This window comes from Bombina bombina, chromosome 3 (assembly GCF_027579735.1).
Source record: "Bombina bombina isolate aBomBom1 chromosome 3, aBomBom1.pri, whole genome shotgun sequence".
In the NCBI taxonomy this organism is placed as follows: Eukaryota; Metazoa; Chordata; class Amphibia; order Anura; family Bombinatoridae; genus Bombina; species Bombina bombina.
Window position 1 is genome coordinate 1,085,871,618 of NC_069501.1, and position 23,744 is coordinate 1,085,895,361.

At 41.2% G+C, this 23,744-nt stretch overlaps 1 protein-coding gene across 1 annotated transcript in view; it reads right to left on the reverse strand.

Annotated features, from left to right (window-relative positions):
- CKAP2 (cytoskeleton associated protein 2) overlaps positions 1 to 23,744 on the reverse strand; it is a 79,435-nt gene that overhangs the window by 44,998 nt on the left and 10,693 nt on the right. The window contains exons 2-3 of the mRNA XM_053708388.1: positions 19,145 to 19,223; positions 16,857 to 16,935 (exon numbers count right to left, since the gene is read on the reverse strand). Coding sequence (XP_053564363.1) covers positions 16,857 to 16,935; positions 19,145 to 19,223 — 158 coding nt within the window. The remainder of the gene's footprint in view (positions 1 to 16,856; positions 16,936 to 19,144; positions 19,224 to 23,744) is intronic.

Consider the following 23,744-nt stretch of genomic DNA (forward strand, 5'->3'; position numbering starts at 1 on the left):
GAAACCGATGATGATCTTTGTGTATCGGAATGTGAAGATAAGAATCCTTTAAGTCCACGGTAGTCATGTATTGACCCTCCTGGATCATAGGTAGGATGGTTCTAATAGTCTCCATCTTGAAAGATGGAACCCTGAGAAATTTGTTTAGGATCTTGAGATCCAAGATTGGTCTGAAGGTTCACTCTTTCTTGGGAACCACAAATAAATAGATTTGAATAGAAGCCTTGCCCCTGTTCCTCCTTTGGAACTGGGTGGATCACTCCCATAACTAGGAGGTCTTGAACACAATGTAAGAATGCCTCTCTCTTTATCTGGTTTGCAGATAATTGTGAAAGGTGAAATCTTCCTTTTGGGGAAGAAGCTTTGAAGTCCAGAAGATATCCCTGGGACACAATTTCCAACGCCCAGGGATCCTGGACATCTCTTGCCCAAGCCTGGGCGAAGAGAGAAAGTCTGCCCCCCTACTAGATCCGTTACCGGATCGGGGGCCGATCTTTCATGCTGTCTTAGAGGCAGCAGCAGGCTTTTTGGCCTGCTTACCTTTGTTCCAAGCCTGGTTAGGTCTCCAGACCGGCTTGGACTGGGCAAAATTTCCCTCTTGTTTTGTATTAGAGGAAGTTGATACCGCGCTAGTCTTAAAGTTTCGAAAGGCACGAAAATTAGCTTGTTTGGTCCTTAATTTGTTAGACCTATCCTGAGGAAGGGCATGACCTTTTCCTCCAGTAATATCAGAAATGATCTCCTTCAGTCCAGGCCCGAATAGGGTCTGCCCCTTGAAGGGAATGTTGAGAAGCTTAGACTTTGAAGTAACGTCAGCTGACCAGGATTTAAGCCATAGCACCCTACGTGCCTGAATAGCAAAACCTGAGTTCTTAACCGTTAGTTTGGTTAAATGAACAACGGCGTCAGAAACAAATTAATTGGCTAGCTTAAGCGCTTTAAGCTTGTCAAGTATATCATCCAATGGGGTTTCTACCTGTAAGGCCTCTTCCAGAGACTCAAACCAGAAGGCCGCAGCAGCAGTGGCCGGGGCAATGCATGCAAGAGGCTGGAGAATAAAACCCAGTTGAATAAAAATGTTCTTAAGGTAACCCTCTAACTTTTTATCCATTGGATCTAGGAAAGCACAACTGTCCTCAACAGGGATAGTTGTACGCTTAGCTAGGGTAGAAACTGCTCCCTCCACCTTAGGGACCGTTTGCCATAAGTCCCGTGTAGCGGCATCTATTGGAAACATTTTCTTAAAAATAGGAGGGGGAGAAAACTGTACACCTGGTCTATCCCATTCCTTAGTAATAATTTCTGAAAACTTCTTAGGTATTGGAAAAACCATCAGTGTAAACAGGCACTGCATAGTATTTATCCAATCTACACAATTTCTCTGGCACTATAATGGTGTCACAGTCATCCAGAGTAGCTAAAACCTCCCTGAGCAACACGCAGAGGTGTTCAACCTGATTCTGATATGTCTACATTTAAATTTAAGCTTGAAGCATCTTCCCCGAGTCAGAAAAATCACCCACAGATAAAAGCTCTCCTGCCTCAGCTTCTGCATATTGTGAGGGGATATCAGACATAGCTACTAAAGCGTCAGAGTGCTCTGTATTTCTTCTAGCCCCAGAGCATTTTCTAGATCTTATCTCTCTAGAAATAAATATACTGAACATACCTCAAAGCAGGTAAACTGCAAACCGTTCCCCCAACTGAAGTCTTTCCCATACTCTTCAGTTATGCGTGAGAAAAGCAGGGACCTTAGTTACAAACCGCTAAGATCATCAACCTCCAGGCAGATTCTTCTTTTAATTTCTGCCTGGGAGTAAAACAGTACGACGCCGGTACTGTTTAAAAATAACAAACTCTTGATTGAAGGTAAAAACTACACTAAGTCACCACATCTCTTATACTTCCTATCTTGTCAAGAGTTGCAAGAGAATGACTGGGGGTTGCAGTTAGGGGAGGAGCTATATATAGACAGCTCTGCTGTGGGTATCCTCTTGCAACTCCTGTTGGGAAGGAGAATATCCCACAAGTAATGGATGAACCCGTGGACTGGATACACCTTACAAGAGAAAGTATGATTTGGAATATATATATATATATATATATATATATATATATATATATATATATATATATATATATATATATATATATATATATATATATATATATATATATATATATATATATATATATATATATATATATATATATATATATATATACACAAGGAAACTCCTCGGCACACCAGGGATAGATAAAAAGCCAGTCTTTATTTTACTAACGAGTAAAAGCAAAATCCTCATACAGCAACATGGTAAAAACAATAGAAGAATCAGAACAGGGGGAACAACACCTCCTGTGACATCATATATATATTTTTTTTTATTGAGTTTAGTTTTCAGTAATCTAGAGGTACGTCCTATATAAAAATCAGATCACATGAACAAAGTAGCATGTAAACCACATTTTTGCTGTTACATGTGATAAACTGATCTATATCATAACTTATTTTTTTACCATCTTTTGAATAGATCTATCTATCTATATCTATATCTATATCTATATCTATATCTATATCTATATCTATATCTATATCTATATCTATCTATCTATATATATATTCCTTGAAAAGTAAATGCACTCACAGGTCTTCTCAATCAAAGTGAAAACAAAGATTTGTTTTATTGATGTAACGTTTTCAGGGATATCTTCCCCTTCATCAGCATAACATAAAAGTGAAAATGTGGCTAATTTATACATACAAAATGCAAAAACAAATTAACAAGCAATACCTGTGTGTAATCAGTGAATTCAAACCCATCGGCATTAAGCTGGAAAAAAACCAGAGGTTCTATGAGTCTAAGCACTACCGGTATGGGAATGTCAAAATAATATATTATCCGATTTCAACAAGTTAAATTTTCAAATGTGATCTAACCTTTAGCACCAATCATATCTTAATGCTAATGAACCACTTCAAACTGTGAGTCAACATATACTTTTTCATTACTAGCATCGTAAGTGATACATGTGAAAACACAAAGAAAATAAAATCATTACGCATTAAACACACATCAGTTGTTACTGCATTCCCCTTGCCCAAATGTGTGACCGATGGCTTATTTAGAACGTACTCTCTCAGGTCTTTCTCTCCCACCTCAGAGAAATTGTGTGCACGGCACTGCCGCTGGTTACCATGGCAACCCGGATAAACATACCCACATGCACATTCCATCTACGGTGTCCGAGATAGCTCTGAAAACTTAGGCCTGATGTTTACAAGTACCAGCCAGGAGTGATAAATGCTCCACAGCCCTAAGGCCACCCAGTTTGGAATATCACAAAATAATAATAAAAACTATATACAAAGAAAAAATATTTTTGAAGATATTCAGAACAACAAGCTTGAGAGACTCTAGGCATATTTAAAGTAATGCCCTTTCATTGCTTTTGGTAATATCGAATTGAGAGCTAAGCCCTCAATGTCATGAAATTGACATTCATCAAACAATCGTAATAATGTTGCCGTTTCCCGGCACACAAGTTGCAACACCTTAATTCAGATGAAAGATAACTATAAATAAGGGGCAAGCTAGTTAACCCACAAGTGAGGTATTGTATGATCTCTACACTGACTTCCATTCTTATTAGATTACATTGTATAGTACTGGGACCGGGTGTACTTCACCCCTACTGTAACATATCCCTTATGGGTAACTGACAGTGCACAATTCTGAAGCATATACTGTCTCATGATTAGCATCATACACAAAATTGTCATACTGCATCCATTCTTTATGAGTCCCCAATACCCACACAGAGGGTGTCATTAATTTTCACTGGAGAGATAGACCTGAGAAGCCATCGGTCACACATTTGGGCAAGGGGTATGCAGTAACAACTGATGTGTGTTTAATGTGTAATGTTGATTTTATTTTCTGTGTGTTTTCACATGTATCACTTACGATGCTAGTAATGAAAAACATAATTTATGCTTACCTGATAAATTTATTTCTCTTGTAGTGTATCCAGTCCACGGATCATCCATTACTTATGGGATATTCTCCTTCCCAACAGGAAGTTGCAAGAGTTCACCCACAGCAGAGCTGCTATATAGCTCCTCCCCTAACTGCCATATCCAGTCATTCGACCGAAAACATGCAGAGAAAGGAAAAAAACCATAGGGTGCAGTGGTGACTAGTTTAAATGAAAAAATTACCTGCCTTAAAAATGACAGGGCGGGCCGTGGACTGGATACACTACAAGAGAAATAAATTTATCAGGTAAGCATAAATTATGTTCTCTTGTTAAGTGTATCCAGTCCACGGATCATCCATTACTTATGGGATACCAATACCAAAGCTAAAGTACACGGATGAAGGGAGGGACAAGGCAGGTACTTAAACGGAAGGTACCACTGCCTGGAGAAAAAAAAAAAAAAAACACACCCCTTTCTCCCAAAAATAGCCTCCGAAGAAGCAAAGTATGAAGCGCAGACCAAGACGCCGTCTTGTAAATCTGTTCAACAGAAGCCTCATTTTAAAAAGGCCCAAGTGAAAACCACAGCTCTAGTAGAATGAGCTGTAATCCCTTCAGGAGGCTGCTGTCCAGCAGTCTCATAAGCTAAACGAATTATGCTTTTAACCAAAAAGAAAGAGGTTGCTGAAGTCTTTTGACCTCATCTGCCCAGAGTAGACAACAAAGTAAATGTTTGATGAAAATCTGAAGTAGCTTGTAAGTAAAACTTTAAAGCACGAAACACGTCCAAATTGTGTAATAGACGTTCCATCTTTGAAGAAGGATTAGGATAAAAGAATGGAACGACACTCTCGAGTGATATTCTTGTTGGATACCACCTTAGGTGAAAAAACCCCAGTTTTGATACGCAGGACTACCTTATCCGTACGGAGGACCAGATAAGGAGAATCACATTGTAAAGCAGTTAACTCGGAGACTCTACAAGCCGAGGAAATATCTACCAAAAAGGAACTTTCCAAGATAAAAAGTTTGATATCTATAGAATGAAGAGATTCAAACGGAACTCCTTGAAGAACCTTAATAATCAGGTTTAAGCTCCATGGCGGAGCAACAGGTTTAGACACAGGCTTGGTTCTAACCAAAGCCTGACAAAATGCCTGAACGTCTGGAGTATCTGCCAGACGCTTGTGCAAAAGGACAGAGTAGGAATCTGTCCTTTTAAAGGAACTAGCCGACAACCCTTTTCTCAAAATCATCTTGGAGAAAAGATAGTATCCTGGGAATCCTGACTTTACTCCATGAGTAACCCTTGGATTCATATCAATAAGATATTTATGCTATATCTATGTTAAATTTTCCTAGTGACAGGCTTTCATGCCTGTATTAAGGAATCAATGACCGACTCGGAGAAGCCATGCTTTGATATCAAGCGTTCAGTCTCCAGGCAGTCCATCTCAGAGAAGTTTAATTTAGATGGTTGAAAGGACCCTGAGGTAGAGGGTCCTGTCTCAGAAGCAGAGACCATGATGGAAAGAATGACATGTCCACCAGATCTGCATACCAGGTCCTGCGTGGCCACGCAGCCGCTGTTAAAAACACCAAAGCACTCTCCTGCTTGATCTTGTGCAAAGACCTCCGGAGGGAATTCCCACTTCCCCGGGAGAAAAGTCTGACGACTTAGAAAATCCACCTCCCAGTTCTCAACACCTGGGATATGGAGAGTTGATAGACAAGAGAGAGTCTCTGTCCAGTGAATTATTTTAAGACTTCTAACATCGCTAGGGAACTTCTGTTCCCCCCTTGATGGTTGATGTAAGCCACAGTCGTGATATTGTCCGACTGAATCTGATGTACCTCAGAGTTGCTAGCTGAGGCCAAGCCTGAAGAGCATGGAATATCGCTCCCAGTTCCAGAATATTTATTAGAAGGAGGGTCTCCTCCTGAGTCCACTATCCCTGAGTCTTCAGGGAGTCCCAGACTGTATCCCAACCTAAAAGGTTGGCATCTGTTGTAACAACTGTCCCATCTGACCTGCGGAAGGTCATACCCTTGGAAGATGGACCCGAGATAGCCACCAGAGAAGAGAATCTCTGGCCTCTTGGTCCAGATTTAAGAAGGGGACAAATCTGTGTAATCCCCGTTCCATTGACGGAGCATGCATAGTTGCAGCGGTCTGAAATGTAGGCGTGCAAACGTTACTATGTCCCTTGCCGCTAACATTAGGCCGATTACATTCATGTACCGAGCCACCGAAGGGCGCGGATGGAATGAAGAACACGGCAGTAAGTTAGAAACTTTGACAACCTGGACTCAGTCAGGTAAATAAGAGAAACAAATTGTCAAAATTTGAAAAACGGTGAAAAAAGGCAGTAAATCAAACGAAATTTTTACAGTATATGTAATAAGTTAACAGAGCATTGCACCCACTTGCAAATGGATGATTAACCCCTTAATGCAAAAAACAGATAAAAAAAAAAACGACAGACATTTTTTAACAGACACAACAAAACTGCCACAGCTGTGCTGTGGATTACCTTCCCTAAAAACGATTTTGGAAGCCCTTTAGAGATGTCCTGTAGTATTCATGGGACTGCTGAGGGAAGCTGGATGATTCATTTTGTAATTTTAACTGCGCAAAAAAGCGCTAAAATAGGCCCCTCCCACTCATATTACAACAGTGGAAAGCCTGAGGAAACGGTTTCTAAGCAAACTTTAAGCCAGCCATGTGGAAAAAAAAAAACTAGGCCCCAATAAGTTTTATCACCAAACATATATAAAAAAACGATTAAACATGCCAGCAAACGTTTTAAATTACACTTTTATAAGAGAATGTATCTCTATTAATAAGCCTGATACCAGTCGCTATCACTGCATTTAAGGCTTTACTTACATTACTCCGGTATCAGTATTTTCTAGCAAATTCCATCCCTAGAAAAATATTAACTGCACATACCTTATTGCAGGAAAACCTGCACGCCATTCCCTCTCTGAAGTTACCTCACTCCTCAGAATATGTGAGAACAGCAATGGATCTTAGTTACTTCTGCTAAGATCATAGAAAACGCAGGCAGATTCTTCTTCTAAATACTGCCTGAGATAAACAGTACACTCCGGTACCATTTAAAAATAACAAACTTTTGATTGAAGAAATAAACTAAAGTATAAAACGCCACACTCCTCTTACGACCTCCATCTATGTTGAGAGTTGCAAGAGAATGACTGGATATGGCAGTTAGGGAGGAGCTATATAGCAGCTCTGCTGTGGGTGAACTCTTGCAACTTCCTGTTGGGAAGGAGAATATCCCATAAGTAATGGATGATCCGTGGACTGGATACACTTAACAAGAGAAAAGTATATGTTGACTCACAGTTTGAAGTGGTTCATTAGCATTAAGATATGATTGGTGCTAAAGGTTAGATCACATTTGAAAAACATAATTTATGCTTACCTGATAAATTCCTTTCTTCTGTTGTGTGATCAGTCCACGGGTCATCATTACTTCTGGGATATAACTCCTCCCCAACAGGAAATGCAAGAGGATTCACCCAGCAGAGCTGCATATAGCTCCTCCCCTCTATGTCAGTCCCAGTCATTCGACCAAGAATCAACGAGAAAGGAGTAACCAAGGGTGAAGTGGTGACTGGAGTATAATTTAAAAGATATTTACCTGCCTTAAAACAGGGCGGGCCGTGGACTGATCACACAACAGAAGAAAGGAATTTATCAGGTAAGCATAAATTATGTTTTCTTCTGTTATGTGTGATCAGTCCACGGGTCATCATTACTTCTGGGATACCAATACCAAAGCAAAAGTACACGGATGACGGGAGGGATAGGCAGGCTCATTATACAGAAGGAACCACTGCCTGAAGAACCTTTCTCCCAAAAATAGCCTCCGAAGAAGCAAAAGTGTCAAATTTGTAAAATTTGGAAAAAGTATGAAGCGAAGACCAAGTTGCAGCCTTGCAAATCTGTTCAACAGAGGCCTCATTCTTAAAGGCCCAAGTGGAAGTCACAGCTCTAGTGGAGTGAGCTGTAATTCTTTCAGGAGGCTGCTGTCCAGCAGTCTCATAGGCTAAACGTATTATGCTACGAAGCCAAAAAGAGAGAGAGGTAGCAGAAGCTTTTTGACCTCTCCTCTGTCCAGAGTAAACGACAAACAAGGAAGAAGTTTGGCGAAAATCTTTAGTTGCCTGCAAGTAGAACTTGAGGGCACGAACTACATCCAGATTGTGTAAAAGACGTTCCTTCTTTGAAGAAGGATTTGGACACAAGGATGGGACAACAATCTCTTGATTGATGTTCCTGTTAGTGACTACCTTAGGTAAGAACCCAGGTTTAGTACGCAGAACTACCTTGTCTGAGTGAAAAATCAGATAAGGGGAATCACAATGTAAGGCTGATAACTCAGAGACTCTTCGAGCAGAGGAAATAGCCATTAAAAACAGAACTTTCCAAGATAACATTTTTATATCAATGGAATGAAGGGGTTCAAACGGAACACCCTGTAAAACGTTAAGAACTAAGTTTAAACTCCATGGTGGAGCAACAGCTTTAAACACAGGCTTGATCCTAGCTAAAGCCTGACAAAAGGACTGGACGTCTGGACTTTCTGACAGACGTCTGCGTAACAAGATGGACAGAGCTGAAATCTGTCCCTTTAATGAACTAGCTGATAAACCCTTTTCTAAACCTTCTTGTAGAAAGGACAATATCCTAGCGATCCTAACCTTACTCCAGGAGTAACCTTTGGATTCGCACCAGTATAGGTATTTCCGCCATATTTTATGGTAAATCCTTCTGGTAACAGGCTTCCTAGCCTGAATCAGGGTATCAATAACCGACTCAGAAAAACCACGTTTTGATAAAATCAAGCGTTCAATTTCCAAGCAGTCAGCTTCAGAGAAGTTAGATTTTGATGTTTGAATGGACCCTGTATCAGAAGGTCCTGTCTTAGAGGTAGAGACCAAGGCGGACAGGATGACATGTCCACTAGATCTGCATACCAAGTCCTGCGTGGCCAAGCAGGTGCTATTAGAATTACTGATGCTCTCTCCTGTTTGATTTTGGCAATCAATCGAGGAAGCAGCGGGAAGGGTGGAAACACATAAGCCATCCTGAAGTTCCAAGGTGCTGTCAAAGCATCTATCAGAACTGCTCCCGGATCCCTGGATCTGGACCCGTAGCGAGGAAGTTTGGCGTTCTGGCGAGACGCCATGAGATCTATCTCTGGTTTGCCCCAACGTCGAAGTATTTGGGCAAAGACCTCCGGATGAAGTTCCCACTCCCCCGGATGAAGAGTCTGGCGACTCAAGAAATCCGCCTCCCAGTTCTCCACTCCCGGGATGTGGATTGCTGACAGGTGGCAAGAGTGAGACTCTGCCCAGCGAATTATCTTTGATACTTCCATCATTGCTAGGGAGCTTCTTGTCCCTCCCTGATGGTTGATGTAAGCTACAGTCGTGATGTTGTCCGACTGAAACCTGATGAACCCCCGAGTTATTAACTGGGGCCAAGCCAGAAGGGCATTGAGAACTGCTCTCAATTCCAGAATGTTTATTGGAAGGAGACTCTCCTCCTGATTCCATAGTCCCTGAGCCTTCAGAGAATTCCAGACAGCGCCCCAACCTAGTAGGCTGGCGTCTGTTGTTACAATTGTCCAGTCTGGCCTGCTGAATGGCATCCCCCTGGACAGGTGTGGCCGATGAAGCCACCATAGAAGAGAATTTCTGGTCTCTTGATTCAGATTCAGAGTAGGGGACAAATCTGAGTAATCCCCATTCCACTGACTTAGCATGCATAATTGCAGCGGTCTGAGGTGTAGGCGTGCAAACGGTACTATGTCCATTGCCGCTACCATTAAGCCGATCACCTCCATGCATTGAGCTACTGACGGGTGTTGAATGGAATGAAGGACGCGGCATGCATTTTGAAGTTTTGTTAACCTGTCTTCTGTCAGGTAAATCTTCATTTCTACAGAATCTATAAGAGTCCCCAAGAATGGAACTCTTGTGAGAGGAAAGAGAGAACTCTTCTTTTCGTTCACTTTCCATCCATGCGACCTTAGAAATGCCAGAACTAACTCTGTATGAGACTTGGCAGTTTGAAAGCTTGAAGCTTGTATTAGAATGTCGTCTAGGTACGGAGCTACCGAAAACCCTCGCGGTCTTAGTACCGCTAGAAGGGTACCCAGAACCTTTGTGAAGATTCTTGGAGCCGTAGCCAATCCGAATGGAAGAGCTACAAACTGGTAGTGCCTGTCTAAGAAGGCAAACCTTAGATACCGGTGATGATCTTTGTGGATCGGTATGTGAAGGTAAGCATCCTTTAAATCCACTGTGGTCATGTACTGACCCTCTTGGATCATGGGTAAGATTGTCCGAATAGTTTCCATTTTGAACGATGGAACTCTTAGGAATTTGTTTAGAGTCTTTAAATCTAAGATTGGCCTGAAAGTTCCCTCTTTTTTGGGAACCACAAACAGGTTTGAGTAGAACCCTTGTCCTTGTTCCGACCACGGAACCGGATGGATCACTCCCATTGTTAACAGATCTTGTACGCAGCGTAGAAACGCTTCTTTCTTTATCTGGTTTGTTGACAACCTTGACAGATGAAATCTCCCTCTTGGGGGAGATAATTTGAAGTCTAGAAGGTATCCCTGAGATATGATCTCTAGTGCCCAGGGATCCTGAACATCTCTTGCCCAGGCCTGGGCGAAGAGAGAGAGTCTGCCCCCTACTAGATCCGGTCCCGGATCGGGGGCTCTCGGTTCATGCTGTCTTTGGGGCAGCAGCAGGTTTCCTGGCCTGCTTGCTTTTGTTCCAGGACTGGTTAGGCTTCCAGCCTTGCCTGTAACGAGCAACAGCTCCTTCCTGTTTTGGTGCAGTGGAGGTTGATGCTGCTCCTGTTTTGAAATTCCGAAAGGGACGAAAATTAGACTGTCTAGCCTTAGCTTTGGCCTTGTCTTGAGGTAGGGCGTGGCCCTTACCTCCCGTAATGTCAGCGATAATTTCTTTCAAACCGGGCCCGAATAAGGACTGCCCCTTGAAAGGTATATTAAGTAATTTGGACTTAGAAGTAACATCAGCTGACCAGGATTTTAGCCACAGTGCCCTGCGTGCCTGTATGGCGAATCCTGAGTTCTTAGCCGTAAGTTTGGTTAAATGTACTACGGCCTCCGAAATGAAAGAATTAGCTAGTTTAAGGACTCTAAGCCTGTCCGTAATGTCGTCTAGCGTAGAGGAACTAAGGTTCTCTTCAAGCGACTCAATCCAAAATGCTGCCGCAGCCGTAATCGGCGCGATACATGCAAGGGGTTGTAATATAAAACCTTGTTGAACAAACATTTTCTTAAGGTAACCCTCTAATTTTTTATCCATTGGATCTGAGAAAGCACAGCTATCCTCCACCGGGATAGTGGTACGCTTAGCTAAAGTAGAAACTGCTCCCTCCACCTTGGGGACCGTTTGCCATAAGTCCCGAGTGGTGGCGTCTATTGGAAACATCTTTCTAAATATTGGAGGGGGTGAGAACGGCACACCGGGTCTATCCCACTCCTTAGTAACAATTTCAGTTAGTCTCTTAGGTATAGGAAAAACGTCAGTACTCGCCGGTACCGCAAAGTATTTATCCAACCTACACAGTTTCTCTGGTATTGCAACAGTGTTACAATCGTTGAGAGTAGTACACGGAGGTTCTCCAATTTAAATTTAAAATTTGAAATATCTGAGTCCAATCTGTTTGGATCAGAACCGTCACCCACAGAATGAAGCTCTCCGTCCTCATGCTCTGCGAGCTGTGACGCAGTATCAGACATGGCCCTAGCATTGTCAGCGCACTCTGTTCTCACCCCAGAGTGATCACGCTTGCCTCTTAGTTCAGGTAATTTAGACAAAACTTCAGTCATAACAGTAGCCATATCTTGTAATGTTATCTGTAATGGCCGCCCAGATGTACTAGGCGCCAAAATATCACGCACCTCCCGGGCGGGAGATGCAGGTACTGTCGCGTGAGGCGAGTTAGTCGGCATAACTCTCCCCTCGCTGTTTGGTGAAATTTGTTCACATTGTACAGATTGACTTTTATTTAAAGTAGCATCAATACAGTTAGTACATAAATTTCTATTGGGCTCCACCTTGGCATTGGAACAAATGACACAGATATCTTCCTCTGAGTCAGACATGTTTAACACACTAGCAAAAAAACTTACAACTTGGTTATAATCTTTTTTAGCAAAAAAACGCACTGTGCCTCAAAGAGGTACTAACGATTAAATGACAGTTGAAATAATGAACTGAAAAACAGTTATTGCATCAAACTTTAAAACAACACAACTTTTAGCAAAGGTTTGTTCCCATTAGTAAATAACAACACTAATTAAATTTGTACATAAGAAAACAAAACAACGTTTTTTATACACAGTCACTATAAGAATTCTCACAGCTCTGCTGAGAGAATTTACCTCCCTTCAAAGAAGTTTGAAGACCCCTGAGATCTGTCAGAGATGAACCGGATCATGCAGGAAATATAAAAGTAGCTGACTGGAATTTTTTGATGCGTAGCAAAGAGCGCCAAAAACGGCCCCTCCCTCTCCCACACAGCAGTGAAGAGAAACGAAACTGTCACAATTAAAGCAAAAAACTGCCAAGTGGAAAATAATGCCCAAATATTTATTCACACAGTACCTCAGCAATGTAAACGATTCTACATTCCAGCAAAAACGTTTAACATGAGAATAGTTATTAAAAGGATTAGTGACCTTTAACACAGTAGTTCCGGTGAAATACCATCCCCAGAATACTGAAGTGTATACATACATGTCATTTTAACGGTATGGCAGGCTTTTCTCATCAATTCCATTCAGAAAATAAAAACTGCCACATACCTCAATGCAGATTCATCTGCCCGCTGTCCCCTGATCTGAAGCCTTTACCTCCCTCAGATGGTCGAGAACAGCCATATGATCTTAACGACTCCGGTTAAAATCATAGTAAAAAATCTCTGTCAGATTCTTCCTCAAACTCTGCCAGAGAAGTAATAACACGCTCCGGTGCTATTTTAAAATAACAAACTTTTGATTGAAGTCATAAAAACTAAGTATAATCACCATAGTCCTCTCACACATCCTATCTAGTCGTTGGGTGCAAGAGAATGACTGGGACTGACGTAGAGGGGAGGAGCTATATGCAGCTCTGCTGGGTGAATCCTCTTGCATTTCCTGTTGGGGAGGAGTTATATCCCAGAAGTAATGATGACCCGTGGACTGATCACACATAACAGAAGAAATGTAACTTGTTGAAATCGGATAATATATTATTTTGACATTCCCACACCGGTAGTGCTTAGACACATAGCACTTCCGGTTTTTTTCACTCTGAGTGGAACGCAAGGCGTGCGTTCCAGCTTAATGCCGATAGGTTTGAATTCACTGATTACACACAGGTATTGCTTGTTAATTTGTTTTTGCATTTTGTATGTATGTATAAATTGGCCACATTTTCACTTTTATGTTATGCTGATGAAGGGGAAGATATCCCTGAAATAAAACAAACCTTTGTTTTCACTTTGATTGAGAAGACCTGTGAGTGCATTTACTTTTCAAGGATTATATTGCTCATTCTTGTACCCAGGCAGATGTCCCTAGGAGGGTAACATAGCTAGATGGACATATATATATATACACACACTTTATACATTGAAAAAGGTTTTCCAAATCATACTTTCACTTTTCTGTTATGTTTCTTATCAAAATGGGCAAAGACTTTTTTTTTTTTTTAATTTAACGGTGCAGGAATATTTTAATAGAATTGATTTAAGGTAATAGCATATCTTTCCTTTTCTAACAATAGTGCCATGTTCTATCTATATATCTGGCCAAAAATGAAATTCGCGATTTGACCCAAAAAAAATAATAATTTTTTTTTTTTTTAAACACTACAGAATCTTAATGTACATGTTTCTCAATGTCCAATACACTCTGCGAACATAAAAAAAAAAAAAAAAAGCTGCCTGTACTGTAGTTGAAAAGTAGACACTAGCCAGTTCTTAGGTCACAACATTGTCATGTTTTCTTGGGCAGTCAGTCTAGCTGTGGTACGATTTACATATGAAGCAGTAAGCATGGAGAAACCTGAAAAGTGCGGACTTTACAGCAGTATGATTTGTGTATGAGTACAGTAAAGGTAGTACAATGCACACACTGCTGCATTTGTTATTCATTTAGATGAGTGACTGTCCAGGCAAATATGAGGGATGTGGCATTGACAAGGTCAATCGTGATATCCTGCAGCCTGTCATATTACATCACACAGCTATTCTGTAGTAAATAACAGAACACTAAGAGCAGTTAGAGTACATAATACAAACAAGTGAACTCAACACATACAAAGCTTATCGAAATAAAATTAGCTGGCCAGTTCTTACCACATTGTCCATGTTTTCTTAGACAGTCAGTCTAGCTGTGGTATAACAACAAAATAGAGGGGGCGCTAAAGGTGCAGGGGTAACTCAGTGCAAAAAATGAATCACTATGCGTAGATAATACAGAACAATTCAAATATCACAAGGACCAAACAAAATAATAATAAAAAAAAAAAAAAATATATATATATATATATATATATATATATATATATATATATATAAAATAAAAAAACCTTTGAATCCTTGAATAAAGGATAATACAGAGATCAAAGTCTTTCTTTGAAATGTATGACCGGAGAAAATGGGATCTAGAATGTTCATATGTGGGCTGCCTCCTCCTCACCGACTGGTCCGGGTATAGCTGAAAAAGTACAAGAAGACAGAGGGGCGCCTCATGTGTGGTATAATCAGATGGTATGATACAGAACAAACAGAATGGAGCCAAATGAGTACTCACATACTATTGAAGCACACCTATGTGCTGGTAGAGACAAGCTGCAATTTCAGATAGGTGTGACAGCTCACCCTCTAGGCAAAACTGTGTAGCTGGTGAGAGATTAAAAAACAAACAAAGAAAGCACTACATGTGCAGACCATTAAAAAGGTATAACCGGCAATATCTTAGATGATACAGATGGGTACTCACATACTCCTGTAGCACACTTATGTGCTGGTAGAGGCAGGCTGTAACTTTATGACAGGTGTAGCAGCTCACCCTAGATGTAGATTCTTGGTTGTGCAGGGGTGTAGGTCCCAGTGAGCAATCAGCAAAGGCAGGAAAAGAACTCCACTCAGAGTACATTTAAAATAAAGTGTAGCTATTTATTAAAAACAAAGATAAAAAAACACCACAGCAGTTGTTTATGATGAGTGGATAAAAGGGTATACAGTGGCACCCCTCAAATGCAACGCGTTTCTCGGATGCCTGATGAAACTGTTCTAACCGAGAAACGCGTTGCATTTGAGGGGTGCCACTGTATACCCTTTTATCCACTCATCATAAACAACTGCTGTGGTGTTTTTTTAATCTTTGTTTTTAATAAATAGCTACACTTTATTTTAAATGTACTCTGAGTGGAGTTCTTTTCCTACCTTCTGCCTTTGCTGATTGCTCACTGGGACCTACACCCCTGCACAACCAAGAATCTACATCTAGGGTGAGCTGCTACACCTGTCATAAAGTTACAGCCTGCCTCTACCAGCACATAAGTGTGCTACAGGAGTATGTGAGTACCCATCTGTATCATCTAAGAGATATTGCCGGTTATACCTTTAATGGTCTGCACATGTAGTGCTTTCTTTGTTTGTTTTTTAATCTCTCACCAGCTACACAGTTTTGCCTGGAGGGTGAGCTGTCACACCTATCTGAAATTGCAGCTTGTCTCTACAAGCACATAGGTGTGCTTCAATAGTATGTGAGTACTCATTTGGCTCCATTCTGTTTGTTCTGTATCATACCATCTGATTATACCACACATGAGGCGCCCCTCTGTCTTCTTGTACTTTTTTAGCTGTGGTATAAGTAACATATGAAGCAGAGTGCATGGAGAAACCTGAAAAGTGCCGACTATCCAGCAGCATGATTTGTGTTTCTAAGTGCAGTAAAGGTAGTACAATGCACACTGCGTCATGTGTTATTTATCCGAGTGACTGTCCAGGAAAACATGAGGATGAGTCATTGACTCATCCTCAGTTTTCATGACGGAATTTTTATTTTTAAATTGCGTACTCTTGCGGTTTTTATATCACATATGCAATTAATCTTGCAGCCCAAAAAAAAACTTTTTTTTACATACATACATACATATACACCGCTCATACAGCGGGTTAGGGACTGGAGCCCCGCTCTAAAAAGTGGGAACCACCTTAAAATAAGACAAGGCAGTTTTAGCTTTCTTTTCCCTTGCCAGTGTGTTTAAAAACACGTCTGAACCAACATATATTAGGGGCGAAATAGTGCTACGTTTGGTTTGACACTAGCACAGCATTCAATAAATACTGTACCTGTAAAATAGTGACAATTACTGTAGTAAAATTTGCTAGACAAAAAAAAAATTTAGAGGGAACATTGCTCCTGACATGTAAAATGTGTGTTTCTCACCTGAGCAGCAAGGTTTTGAATATCAGGTACTTAAAGCAGCAATATGGCAATCCTACTAAAACCGCTGTTTAATCGAGCACACAAGAAACATTTATATTTACTGTCCCTTTAAGAGAAACATTGTAAACAAAAAGTATATTTAGAATTAAAGATCAGGTTTAATTTTGACAAAGTGTGTGATATTAATACTAAATAAAGCTTCTCCGCAGATAGCACAAGTGTTATGGTCACATTGCCCCTTAAATACATAAAGATGCAGGCTACCACAATCAAATCTAGATTAAAGTATGGGATGTAAAAAAGGAATAATTCTATAGCAGAAACAAAAACACACAATTACATCCATCATACCAGATTAGTCTGCTTCAGTTTATTGGCTTCTGTTTGGTTGGGAAGGTTTACTAAGTTATTTTTCTCTGTTAAAGGAGACCTGCAAGACAAATGCATATTTAGTTAAGCAGATGAACTATTAATGCACAGCTATAACAAGATTTATTAAAAGGGGACATGAAAGTCAAAATGAAAAACCTTCAGACAGAGGGGTAGATTTAACAAGCAGCGGATGCTGCAATCTACCCCCATAGTTTCCAGATTGCTGGAAACAGGAGTAAAGAAGCAGCGGACAGCAATCAGCACGATCAGGTTGATTGACAGCCCATGCTTTGCACAAGCATTTCACTAGAAATGCTTGTGCAATGATAAATACCGACAGCGCATGCTGTCGGCATTTATCGATGTCCGCTGGCACAATGATAATGCGGACCCACAGAGACTGGTTAGTTTACATCAGTTATAGAATTTACTTTCTCTTTATATTAATGTTGAAAAGCATACCTAGATAGACTCCAGAGAAGAAATGTTTTACTAGGAGCTGGCTGGCGGCTACCTACACTCATACTCCTTTTTGTCATTGGCTCACTAGATATTTTCAGCTGGATCCCAGTATTGCTGCTTTGGAGAGGAGTATGCATTTAACTCATTTGCAGCTGTAAAACACTGCGAGGAATAACAAAATGATGCAACCCTAAAAAGGGATGTCACATTCATTCTTTGTTTCTAAGTGGGTATTTTAAAATTATGTTTCTTTTAATTTGTTTTCATTTTAAAAAGGGCCATTATAAATCAAAGTTACATGAACTAGCGCAGTATTTCCACTGTGTGTTGTACCCCATTGCAGGGGTTAAACAGACGGTACTGCAGGCTTTAAAGGATTAGATTTTGCAAACTATAATAGCCCTTTAAAGCTGTAGCAATCAATCACACAAGATAAACGGCACAAACTTTAGTGAAATTTTTTTTTTTTAATAAAGTAAAGTTTACTTCAAACTTGAAAAGGGACATTTTACTCAAATTTTGTTGTGCATATGAAAAAAGCAATAATTTTTCATATTAAATCTATATTTTGGCATGAAAAGAATTAAATTTACTCAGGAAAGTTGCTGATAAGAGACTTGCATTACAAGCAGCTGCAGGAACACCCTTTTAAAATGGGTTAGGGTCTCCCACTGAGGTTGATTTTGCTGCCATTTTTTTTATATAGACTCTTATAGAATACTGCAGTATTCATATTACAAGTGAAGGCATCAGAAAGAAAAAAAAAAAAAAAAAAACCACAGCTATTTCAGATGACAAAATAAAAAAAGGTAAAGGCATAGTTTTTTAACCATTTCACCGACTGGAATGTAGTAAAAAGTTAACTGGACAGCACAAGTAGTCAGAAAAATACTTAATGTGACATGATACGAGTGCTCAATGAGTGGAAATTATTCATTACTATTTTTACAAAGACAACGTTTAATACTCATCTTATTGTTATTTTCACAGGTTTCACTGTCCTGCAGAATAGCACCAAAATGGTACTGCTGTCCTATTTCCCAGCTTTCAGACAAGCCTGGAAGAGCAGCCTCTTTTTGCTCAACATGTGCCTCTCAGAGAAGAACGTTTCTGTAGAACATCAGTTTTATCCGGCTAAACAGTGCAATCCTGAAATACCAGGCAATCCCTCTCTGAAGGAGATTAATGGCAAAACCCCAAACGTTTCAGCCTAGTGTGGGCCTCGTCGGTGAGGTTCAGCCATATCACTCTAGGCACACATCTGGGGTTTTACCATTTCTCTTGTGCAGAGAGTTAGTCAGGATTAGACTGATATGCTACAAGAGAGTTCTTCTCCGTGAAAGGCACATGTTGAACAAAGAGGCAGCTCCTGGGGTGGTAACTAGCCATAGAACAAGCTATTATGTTATTGTTTGTACCCAGGTTTAGCGCTTCTCTCTATTTTTGCCAATGTTATGTACATATTGCAGGCTAATTTCCTGGTTTAAAAGGCAAGTCCTATAGTACAGCCAGTGGGTCTATACGTTGTTTGTATAACAAAATAAGAGAATAGTGGTTGTACTCAAAAGCTTTTTTTTTTTTTAAAATCAAATATGAATAGTTTATTTTTCAATCAATCCACTTTTGTGCACAGATGTTCTTCTCATTTTTTTGAGAATCAATGCAACATTCACTGCTGTGGCTCGCACTGTGCTATGAATAAGAGTGTGGCGCGACACACATCATAGCCTCATTTGCAACCTGCAAGATGGATACTACTACGGACATGAAGATGCTTATGTTTGGGAAGAATTGTTTGTACAAACCTGCTTTGTAATGACTGGCGAGGCTCTGTAAGGGCCATCTTCTTTAACAAATATTCTTCCACTTTTTTTCTCCTTTGTTCTAAAAAACAAACAAAAAAAACAAACTTTTTAAAAATGTGTAGTATAAGCAAAAGCATTTAGAGCATGCAATTTAAACAACTATTACCAAAATTGCTTAATTCTCTTAGTATCCTTTGTTGAAAGAGCAGTAATGCACTAATCATGAAAGTTTCAAAACTGATATTAAAGAGTTGGTAAACTCAGCCGTATTACAAATAAAGCTTGTATATGAAAGTAAAAAATAATGTCACTTTAGTCAATCTAATTCGCTCTATATATTCTATAATACTTGCGATTATGTTAAAATTTTCAATCCCATCCTCCTCCCCTACATTGGCCGCCATTGATTTCGCCTGGTCACGTTTTTTTTTATCCAATGTCAGTCGGCGACACTCCTCCAAGAAAATATGCCCCTCAATACTTATGCGCATGCCCTAGACCTTCTATTGCTTGTTTAGACGGCCAAATGATCTATTTGTGCGCATGCCCAAACTTTATTCACTGCTATCCGAAACATTGTATTAACAATATCGTCTCTTGCAATATTGTATATAAGGCAAGTGTTTGTTATCTGCAAGCTGTCTCTAATAACAGCTGCGCTTGCAATGATCACAATGTATACAATACATTGAATAAATGTATTACATACAAAATTAGACGCATGTGCAAAGCGAATGAACAAGAGTTACATACCTATGCTATTACGTAGAAAGGGGTGGTTCAGCTCGCTCACAGGGAAGAATAAAATATACGGAAGTAATGGCGGGGGCGGAGCAAGGAGCGGTAACGCTCTGTAGGTAAAATACATTTTATATAGGAATAAGATTTACAAAACACCCCCCCCCCCCAAAAAAAAAAAAACAGAATTTATGTTTACCTGATAAATTACTTTCTCCAACGGTGTGTCCGGTCCACGGCGTCATCCTTACTTGTGGGATATTCTCTTCCCCAACAGGAAATGGCAAAGAGCCCAGCAAAGCTGGTCACATGATCCCTCCTAGGCTCCGCCTACCCCAGTCATTCGACCGACGTTAAGGAGGAATATTTGCATAGGAGAAACCATATGGTACCGTGGTGACTGTAGTTAAAGAAAATAAATTATCAGACCTGATTAAAAAAACCAGGGCGGGCCGTGGACCGGACACACCGTTGGAGAAAGTAATTTATCAGGTAAACATAAATTCTGTTTTCTCCAACATATGTGTGTCCGGTCCACGGCGTCATCCTTACTTGTGGGAACCAATACCAAAGCTTTAGGACACGGATGAAGGGAGGGAGCAAATCAGGTCACCTAAATGGAAGGCACCACGGCTTGCAAAACCTTTCTCCCAAAAATAGCCTCAGAAGAAGCAAAAGTATCAAACTTGTAAAATTTGGTAAAAGTGTGCAGTGAAGACCAAGTCGCTGCCCTACATATCTGATCAACAGAAGCCTCGTTCTTGAAGGCCCATGTGGAAGCCACAGCCCTAGTGGAATGAGCTGTGATTCTTTCAGGAGGCTGCCGTCCGGCAGTCTCGTAAGCCAATCTGATGATGCTTTTAATCCAAAAAGAGAGAGAGGTAGAAGTTGCTTTTTGACCTCTCCTTGTACCGGAATAAACAACAAACAAGGAAGATGTTTGTCTAAAATCCTTTGTAGCATCTAAATAGAATTTTAGAGCGCGAACAACATCCAAATTGTGCAACAAACGTTCCTTCTTTGAAACTGGTTTCGGACACAGAGAAGGTACGATAATCTCCTGGTTAATGTTTTTGTTAGAAACAACTTTTGGAAGAAAACCAGGTTTAGTACGTAAAACCACCTTATCTGCATGGAACACCAGATAAGGAGGAGAACACTGCAGAGCAGATAATTCTGAAACTCTTCTAGCAGAAGAAATTGCAACTAAAAACAAAACTTTCCAAGATAATAACTTAATATCAACGGAATGCAAGGGTTCAAATGGAACCCCCTGAAGAACTAAATTGAGACTCCAAGGAGGAGTCAAAGGTTTGTAAACAGGCTTAATTCTAACCAGAGCCTGAACAAAGGCTTGAACATCTGGCACAGCGGCCAGCTTTTTGTGAAGTAACACAGACAAGGCAGAAATCTGTCCCTTCATGGAACTTGCAGATAATCCTTTTTCCAATCCTTCTTGAAGGAAGGATAGAATCCTAGGAATCTTAACCTTGTCCCAAGGGAATCCTTTAGATTCACACCAACAGATATATTTTTTCCAAATTTTGTGGTAAATCTTTCTAGTTACAGGCTTTCTGGCCTGAACAAGAGTATCGACAACAGAATCTGAGAATCCTCGCTTCGATAAGATCAAGCGTTCAATCTCCAAGCAGTCAGCTGGAGTGAAACCAGATTCGGATGTTCGAACGGACCCTGAACAAGAAGGTCTCGTCTCAAAGGTAGCTTCCAAGGAGGAGCCGATGACATTCACCAGATCTGCGTACCAAGTCCTGCGTGGCCACGCAGGAGCTATCAAGATCACCGACGCCCTCTCCTGATTGATCCTGGCTACCAGCCTGGGGATGAGAGGAAACGGCGGGAACACATAAGCTAGTTTGAAGGTCCAAGGTGCTACTAGTGCATCCACTAGAGCCGCCTTGGGATCCCTGGATCTGGACCCGTAGCAAGGAACTTTGAAGTTCTGACGAGAGGCCGTCAGATCCATGTCTGGAATGCCCCACAGCTGAGTGACTTGGGCAAAGATTTCCGGATGGAGTTCCCACTCCCCCGGATGCAATGTCTGACGACTCAGAAAATCCGCTTCCCAATTTTCCACTCCTGGGATGTGGATAGCAGACAGGTGGCAGGAGTGAGACTCCGCCCATAGAATGATTTTGGTCACTTCTTCCATCGCCAGGGAACTCCTTGTTCCCCCCTGATGGTTGACGTACGCAACAGTTGTCATGTTGTCTGATTGAAACCGTATGAACTTGGCCCTCGCTAGCTGAAGCCAAGCCTTGAGAGCATTGAATATCGCTCTCAGTTCCAGAATATTTATCGGTAGAAGAGATTCTTCCCGAGACCAAAGACCCTGAGCTTTCAGGGATCCCCAGACCGCGCCCCAGCCCATCAGACTGGCGTCGGTCGTGACAATGACCCACTCTGGTCTGCGGAATGTCATCCCTCGTGACAGGTTGTCCAGGGACAGCCACCAACGGAGTGAGTCTCTGGTCCTCTGATTTACTTGTATCTTCGGAGACAAGTCTGTATAGTCCCCATTCCACTGACTGAGCATGCACAGTTGTAATGGTCTTAGATGAATGCGTGCAAAAGGAACTATGTCCATTGCCGCTACCATCAACCCGATCACTTCCATGCACTGAGCTATGGAAGGAAGAGGAACGGAATGAAGTATCCGACAAGAGTCTAGAAGTTTTGTTTTTCTGGCCTCTGTCAGAAAAATCCTCATTTCTAAGGAGTCTATTATTGTTCCCAAGAAGGGAACCCTTGTTGACGGAGATAGAGAACTCTTTTCCACGTTCACTTTCCATCCGTGAGATCTGAGAAAGGCCAGGACAATGTCCGTGTGAGCCTTTGCTTGAGGAAGGGACGACGCTTGAATCAGAATGTCGTCCAAGTAAGGTACTACAGCAATGCCCCTTGGTCTTAGCACAGCTAGAAGGGACCCTAGTACCTTTGTGAAAATCCTTGGAGCAGTGGCTAATCCGAAAGGAAGCGCCACGAACTGGTAATGTTTGTCCAGGAATGCGAACCTCAGGAACCGATGATGTTCCTTGTGGATAGGAATATGTAGATACGCATCCTTTAAATCCACCGTGGTCATGAATTGACCTTCCTGGATGGAAGGAAGAATAGTTCGAATGGTTTCCATCTTGAACGATGGAACCTTGAGAAACTTGTTTAAGATCTTGAGATCTAAGATTGGTCTGAACGTTCTCTTTTTTGGGAACTATAAACAGATTGGAGTAGAACCCCATCCCTTGTTCTCTTAATGGAACGGGATGAATCACTCCCATTTTTAACAGGTCTTCTACACAATGTAAGAATGCCTGTCTTTTTATGTGGTCTGAAGACAACTGAGACCTGTGGAACCTCCCCCTTGGGGGAAGTCCCTTGAATTCCAGAAGATAACCTTGGGAGACTATTTCTAGCGCCCAAGGATCCAGAACATCTCTTGCCCAAGCCTGAGCGAAGAGAGAGAGTCTGCCCCCCACCAGATCCGGTCCCGGATCGGGGGCCAACATTTCATGCTGTCTTGGTAGCAGTGGCAGGTTTCTTGGCCTGCTTTCCCTTGTTCCAGCCTTGCATTGGTCTCCAAGCTGGCTTGGCTTGAGAAGTATTACCCTCTTGCTTAGAGGACGTAGCACTTTGGGCTGGTCCGTTTCTACGAAAGGGACGAAAATTAGGTTTATTCTTTGCCTTGAAAGGCCGATCCTGAGGAAGGGCGTGGCCCTTACCCCCAGTGATATCCGAGATAATCTCTTTCAAGTCAGGGCCAAACAGCGTTTTCCCCTTGAAAGGAATGTTAAGTAACTTGTTCTTGGAAGACGCATCAGCCGACCAAGATTTCAACCAAAGCGCT